General features: G+C 32.9%; 2 protein-coding genes across 3 annotated transcripts in view; one reads left to right on the top strand and one right to left on the bottom strand.

The window, feature by feature from the left end:
- Positions 1 to 2072, top strand: part of LOC125028069 — a 3303-nt gene extending 1231 nt beyond the window's left edge. Inside the window, exons 2-4 of one of the 2 annotated variants that reach the window (XM_047617366.1) lie at positions 1 to 753; positions 1025 to 1107; positions 1256 to 2072. The exon at positions 1 to 753 is cut by the window's left edge and continues 1 nt beyond it. In XM_047617366.1, the coding sequence (XP_047473322.1) occupies positions 1 to 753; positions 1025 to 1107; positions 1256 to 1738 (1319 nt within the window). In that variant the 3' untranslated portion in view covers positions 1739 to 2072. Of the gene's footprint in view, positions 757 to 1024; positions 1108 to 1255 lie in introns of both variants that reach the window. The other variant, XM_047617367.1, reaches the window with a different exon arrangement.
- On the bottom strand, positions 1875 to 7044 carry LOC125028070 (gastrula zinc finger protein XlCGF8.2DB-like). The gene is made up of 2 exons (XM_047617368.1): positions 6900 to 7044; positions 1875 to 4711 (listed from the first exon to the last, which is right to left on the bottom strand). The coding sequence occupies exon 2, from the start codon at positions 4683 to 4685 to the stop codon at positions 3582 to 3584; it is 1104 nt and encodes a 367-aa protein (XP_047473324.1). The 5' UTR covers positions 4686 to 4711; positions 6900 to 7044; the 3' UTR covers positions 1875 to 3581.
- Between the last annotated feature and the right edge of the window lie 456 nt (positions 7045 to 7500).

Raw genomic sequence — 7500 nt, 5'->3', positions numbered from 1 at the left:
CTGAAAATGCTGAGGTCATGAATAATAATGCAGATCATGACCAAGATGAAACGATGGATCACGATCAGCTTCAGGTAACACCAACATCAAAGTTAGATAGTAATCCTGGTGATCTAACAGCATCACCAAAGTTAGATAATACTCATGATCATGAAGATGGAGAAACTCCCCCAACATCAAACTTAGATAATTATCATGATAAGAATGAAAAAGGGGAAACTCTACCAACATCACTAAACTTAGAAAATAATGAAAAAACTGCCCCAAAATCACCGAAGATAGATGACCTCTGCAGTAATGAAGAAGAGGGGGAAAGTCTTTGTTCTTTCTCAGTCAACCGTAGAAGTAGAAATACCACCAAGATGAAAATAGATCATCTCCATGGCCAGGAGGACAGACTTGCACAGGAACTGCTTCAATTGCCAGCATCATCTCCATCTTTGATAAATATTAAAAACCAAGATAACAGTGAGGAGGAAGAAATAGAAGAAAAAGGAGAGGGAGAGGAAGAAGAAAAATGTAAAGATCTCTCTCTCAAGGCTGCTGACATTGAGGCAATACAGGAGTACATTCAAAAGGCAATACAGCTCGCACAAGACAAGGACCCTGACCTGGACCGAAGCAGCCACTTTGCTACGAGTCTTACAAAAGTAATGAAGCTTTACACTGATTTACTGAAGTGCAGAAAATCAGAGGAGCAGTTTTTCACATACTTCAGACCAATAAAAGTATCACCTCCATCACAATGTACTGAAGGTGTGTTTCTCCATGTTGTGTGTTATCCTATTTAATTTTGAAGTTGTGTTGGAGTAGTTTTTCTTAATGCATCAGAAAGTGGTCTTAATGGTGTGAATAATGAAACTTGGATAGATACAGACAACTTTTAAGATTTATTTGTTTCTGTAATTTTCCATGAGAGATGGTGACTCAATTGTATTAGTTTAGCATTACCAGTGAGTAGCTTAAGCATTCACTCATTAGCAGAATAAAATTGACTGCTCTAATGAAACCCTGTTCTTAATTTCAAATGAAGAAAATTGTAGAGATAGTAGTCAACACATTAAAGAGGAATCGAAGTTACAAGAATTACAGCAAGTATCAGATCAGGTAGAACATTTTTAATTGATTAATTTTTGATAGTTGAATTTGAAAGATTATATTCTTAAATTGGAAAAAAAGATAATAAAAGATGATAATAAAATAAAATAAATAAATAATATGTAAGGCCAAGAATGATATATGCACATAATTACAGAATCAAGATGTTAACAAGAATAAACAGACCATCGATCATGACTCCAAAGCCATCACAATAAAGGAAGGAATCAACTTGTGTGAGATCAAAGAAGAAATCAACTTGTGTGAGATCAAAGAAGAAATCAACTTGTGTGAGATCAAAGAAGAAATCAACTTGTGTGAGATCAAAGAAGAAAAGAAAGAATACATAAAAGACGAGTATTGCATGTCTATAAAAGAAGAACCTCTCTTTGATGAACGCGAATATTTAGGTAGTATAGAGTCCATTCAAGAGCAAATGAAAGAGGAGGTTTGTGTAGACTTTAAGCAGGGCCCTTTGTTTCATAGAGTGGACCATGAGTGCAAAAATGGTGATGTGAATGAAAACAGCAGCTCTGCTTTCCAAGATTTTGAAAGCTGTGTAGAAGATCTTCCTGGAGGACTCACAAGTTACTTAGGTGAATTAATTAATTTGAAAAATAGAAACAGACACACAAATTAGCTATGTAATAATATAATGTATATAATTTTCAAGTATTTGGGCTATGTAAGTACAAACTGTCATTTATATTTTTTGCAATTTTGTAATATGACCCATTTATACATTATACTATCATAGGTTTGAAAAAAAAATCCTATTGAATATATATTTATATATTTTTTTGTTTATTCACATGAATAATGGAGTAAAGTTTGTTTTACCAGTTGGAGAACAAACATTAAGGATATATTGAAGTTACTCTCAAGTATGTCTTTCAAACAAGTTTAGTATTTATAAATATATACTTATGCAGTAAGGCTTTAATCAGTTCATTAATAAATTATATTTCTATGCACTGGAATATTTAGTAACTCCTCCCTCATTGCTGAACTCCTGTAATAACAACTGTGTACATTCTTGCATAAGTAAAATAACATGTTAGATATGAAGCATGAACCAGGTACCCCCATCCCCCTTACTGTTGGCCTTGACCCCTTACTTTTCTTTGTACCAAAAACTAATTATAATATAAAAAATGAGTTCACAAGTTGCAGCTTAGGTCACAAAAACAACAGATTAAACCATTGACTTGGTACACGGACTGTTCACTGTGGTTTTGCTTGACTAATTTAGCTTCACTAGTATAGACAAAAAAAATCATTTACTAGGCCTAACTGATCACACCTGTTTCCCCCATAATCCCTTGCTCGTTGTTGTCATGGGGGCTTAGGAAACGGGGACTGACACCCAAGGGGATCACCCCTACCTTAGTCCTCAGGCCTTGCCTTAACTAATTTTGCATGGTCTTCCTTTTCCACCTTTCCTTTTCCTTTTCTTCATCCCCTTGTTCTGTCCACTCATCCTGATTGTTAAACTCATTTTAGCTGTTTTCACCACAATACTTTTATCATAATGCTCCCTACTCCCTTAACTCCTTCCCCTTCTAACAGCATTAACCTTGTACTATACCCCTACAACTCCCCCTCTCTACCCTTTTCACAGCCATACCACCCTCTAGTACTGTGTACTGTGTGGTGCGCCGGTAGCTATCTTGTCTAGCAATCTTGCTGACCTCCATTCAAATCCCTTGCCATCAGTGGATGGTAACCCCGACCATTCCTTGCACACGGGATAATTGAGAAGCAAAATGAAACAGACCGTATGTCACACCAAGAATATCCATTAGAGCAAATGGAATCAAACTAAAATTAATTAATTAATTTACTGTTCAACCTTTAATTTACCCTAATCATTAACTTGTTCCTAACCCCTTTTGCTATTCTAATTTACCATAGTGCCACATGACCTTTGATATATAGCACTTCCTTACCTTGGGGCTTTGCCCCCAAGCCTCACCCTGTCATTATATTTTGAATACACTACTAATGACCTTAAATGTTGACGTGGCATAAAATTTTCAATAAATAAACTCTCACCTGTTTTCCAAACTCCTTGAATTTTTAGAAAGAAATGTATTACTATTATCATTACCATTGCTATTACGTTTTTATAAATCAAAACTTTTCTTCAAAGATATTCAAGGAATTAGGTAAATTGGTGAGGTAAGGTAGGCCTAGTGTCTGATTCTCATTACAACTGATTACCTCAAATTCTTTTTAATACTTTACAATGGACTGTCACAAAAATACAATTGAAGATGAACATGATGCATTTAACTGCATTTTAAATAAAGATAATATAGTAAAACTATGAACAAATGAATACTGGTCTTGATGATAATGTAAATAGCAGATATGAGTTAATGATATTTTCAAAGTATGGCCCAAATATTAATAATGAAGTGATGGTTATATATCTTACACTGATGAATTTGTGTACATCCTTTGAGTAAGGTTTTAATAATTCAACTATTAACAGACTTCTTTTTGAGTTTGGATGGTTTTTGGATGTTTCTGGTATGTTCTTTGCTATGTACTAGCATATGCTTATCCAATTTTTTTTTGCGAGTGAACCGCTTGCTACAAACCTCACATCCATAAGGCTTACCACCTGTATGTAGTCTCATATGATTTACTAAAGTTCCCCTAACAGAGAATTTCCTCCCACAGTCTTCGCAGGTATATGGTTTTTCCCCAGTATGTCTTCTCATGTGCTTAACTAAAGTACTTTTCTCTGAGAAACTTAAATAACACACTTCACATCTATAAGGCTTCTCACCTGTATGTTTTCTCATGTGCACACCCAGATTACCTTTCTGAGAAAACTTTACTCCACACACATCACAGCTAAATGGCTTTTCTCCAGTATGTTTCTTCATGTGGGTTATTAAAATATTTTTGCAAGAAAACTTTTGATTACACAGATCACAGCCATGAAGTTTCTCTATTGTATGCCCACGAATGTGGTTAACTAGAGCAGCTTTGTATGAAAATTTTTTGCTACATGTCTCACACTTATAAATTTTCTCCACATGCCTTTTCATGTGCATTACTAAGTTTCCTTTATGACAAAATCTCTTATTACACACTTCACAACTGTGAAGCTCTTCTCCAGTATGCTCTCTAATATGATTGTCTAGATGACCTTTATATGAAAATTTCCTGTTACATATCTCACACTTGAAGGGCTTCTCTAAATTATGTCTCCTCATGTGTATCATCATGTCCCACTTTCTGGTGAAATTCTCATCACATACCGTACATCTCAAGGAATCCACAACATTATGTATGTTCATATGACTTACAAGGCTACTGTTTGTAGAAAAAGTTTTTCCACAAATATTGCAAACAAATATTCTAATTTTAGGATGTTCTACCATTTCCAGTTCATCCTTTTTGTACAAGACATCACTTGAGTTGCTTTCCAAACAAACTTTCTGATTGTTGTATGAGAAATCAGCTTCTTCTAAATACTGAATTTCTTCTTTCTGATTCAAATCAGACTCTTCTTTAATGTAGACTTTAACAGAATCACCACAGTTCTGTGGTTCCAATTTTTTGTTATCCATGACGGCTCATGATGTTACTCCTTGCTCTGAAAGATAAAATAGTTCTTATTTTATATAATATTGGTTACCCAAAAAATCTGAATCTTTTAATGATAGTCAAGATATTCACAGGAATAAATATTATCTGTTAACCCACTGGCTTCTGGCCAATGCAGTGCTCTCTGAAGATTTGATAAAAGATAGATGGCTCGAAAGTGCTACATCACCAAGGAATCTAATAGCTAGGCCAACCTGATTGCACCTAGTTACCCCATTCCTTGACTTTTGGTATTATTACTATTATCAACACTACTATTAACATTATAATCATGATAATGTTATTAACAATCATAATAGTAATAATAATAAACAATTTTGTTTCCAAAAAATCAAGAAATAAAGTAAATGTTTGCCTCCTTGGTGAAAAAGCACTTATAGAGCCACCTGTGGTGTAAACAAATTTAATAAATAAGATTGCAGTGGATAAATTATGTACATATGCGCTCTTGTGTCTGTAGATTAATTTGTAGTCATCCTCCACTTTCCAACAAAAATTGTAAAGGGAATACATAAAATACTTGAAAAACAAATGTCAACTGAAATACATCAGGGAGAGAAATATGGTGTAAATATGAAATTCAACATTCATTTAGCAATTTGATTGATTTAATTAGGCTAATTGGATGAATAGCATGGAAAAATTATATTATTTATAAGCCCATTTTCAGTTTTGATCAAAACATTAGTCACGAGAATGAACAAACTCCATGAAATCCTTGGGAACCATAACACTATTTCAGTATGATGCCAATTTTGTCATATATTTTGTATATGAGAAACACATCAAGTGAAACTACTAAACTTCAAAAGGATATAGAACTTCTGGAATTGTGAGACACAATATGCAAAAAAATGGGCATACAATATAGCATACAGGGAAAGACATTTTAGTCATGGCATGAAACTCAATATGTCATCATATAATTATAATAATATATAAATATCCACATTGTACATATGCTAAGGGCACTGTCCCACAATTCTATTTGTCTCCATAAAAAAAGAAAGAAAGAAAAAAAATGATGATGATAATAATGATGATCATTTCATTAATAACATCAATAATAAATAAAACAAGTATAATTAAAATAATAATTGTAATAATAATAGTCAAAAATTATAATGATGATGATAATTATAGTGATAATAATGCTAATGATAATAATAATAAAGCCACAGAATTTAATATTTTTTAAGATACTGGGAGAGGCTGGGTTCGCATTATTCCTCTATTTTTAAATTTCTGTAGGAATTCTTGTTATTTTTATTTTTTTGTGTGTGAGTTAACCTAAAAGGCATACAAACTGAACATGATATCAGATTTTACAAAGAAATTTTGCTTTTCAAATCAAATTCATATGTTGGAAAATTATTAAAAAAAAAACTAATACTAACATGCTTATGGAAAATATGATTTCTGAGACTGGCCAAATATTATGGGACATTTCTTTGATATGAAAAAGTTGTAAATAAATAAATTGCCCTTCATTTTTTTTAAAGGTCTTTATTTTTTTCATTTTTCATTATGGTCATACTGGCAACTTCTATATTTCCTCCACTATTTTATGATAGAGGGGAAGTTACAACTGTATTTTGTCTTTAAAAGTGAAAATCACTCATACAAACTTTTTTTCAATCCTTAATATGGCTTGAATGAATCTGAAGAATATTTTTGAAAACCCCATTTGGAAGATAACTTGGTGAACAATACATCTGGGCAACCGCATTAAGTTCTCTCCGCATCATCCATGCCTTTAGTGCTCAGCAAAGGTCAACAATAATCCTACACCTTTTTAAGTAATAAAGATTTAGATTGTTTCCCTAACTGGGGATAAACCACCTGCAATGTTCATAAGCTCTTACTATAACTTACTTGGTGGAGGTCTATTGGTCTTTGCTTAAGCACCAAAGAAAGTATGCCACGGTGATTATTAAGTAATTTATGAAATGCTATAAATTGATACACTCTACTAAATCATAATTTTCTTCATTTTTAGTTTTTCCTAATGTTTTGTATGATTCTAAATTATGATTGGGCTTGCTTACTATCGTCATTAATTATTCAGAGTGACACTGGGGTCCTGAAGAGAATGCTCCTATTACTCAAATTGCAATCTTGGCCTGAGGAAATTGACAAAAATTAAGAATTTGCAAAAGTACCGAAAAAGGTATTACCATTCTTTCACTTCATATCTGCTGTACACGGTAACAAGTCATTAAATTTCCGATCAGGTATGGAGTTTTAAATGGTCATATATGTAACTCGTTACGTATGACTTTCAAGGTCATATTTGTTTTGATTTGATTTTATGTGATTAATAAAGGTTCACAAAAAATATTAATATGGGTATCAGAACTTATTTATTCTGCTCAGCTATAATTCTACAGAACTTGTAATATAAAGGAATAATTGAAGAGCCAATATATTTGGCGCTGAAAGAAAAGTAAACCCCCCACAAGGTCGATTAATGATGAAAGAAAACGTAATGTGAATTTTAGACCTAATCTTCGCTGTTCAGTTAAAATGGAAAAGACGGATGTAAATTTCATCAATTGGCAATGTGTAGGACAGCGTTAAAGCGAAATGATGTGAAACTACTGTTGCCGAAAGAAAATTTTATTAATTGTCAGTTTTTATTTGTTTTATTTTTTATTTTTTCTGTTAATATTCTCTCGACAAAACAATCTAAGAAATATGTAGAACAACAGGAAAATGTTTTGATGTCATCACATGTCTGAACATTTGTTTTAGTACGAAGCACTGGGATCATGAGAG

This window comes from Penaeus chinensis, chromosome 8 (assembly GCF_019202785.1).
Source record: "Penaeus chinensis breed Huanghai No. 1 chromosome 8, ASM1920278v2, whole genome shotgun sequence".
Lineage (NCBI taxonomy): Eukaryota > Metazoa > Arthropoda > Malacostraca > Decapoda > Penaeidae > Penaeus > Penaeus chinensis.
Note: the sequence above shows the minus strand (reverse complement) of the source record. Positions and strands in the feature narration are given on the sequence as shown.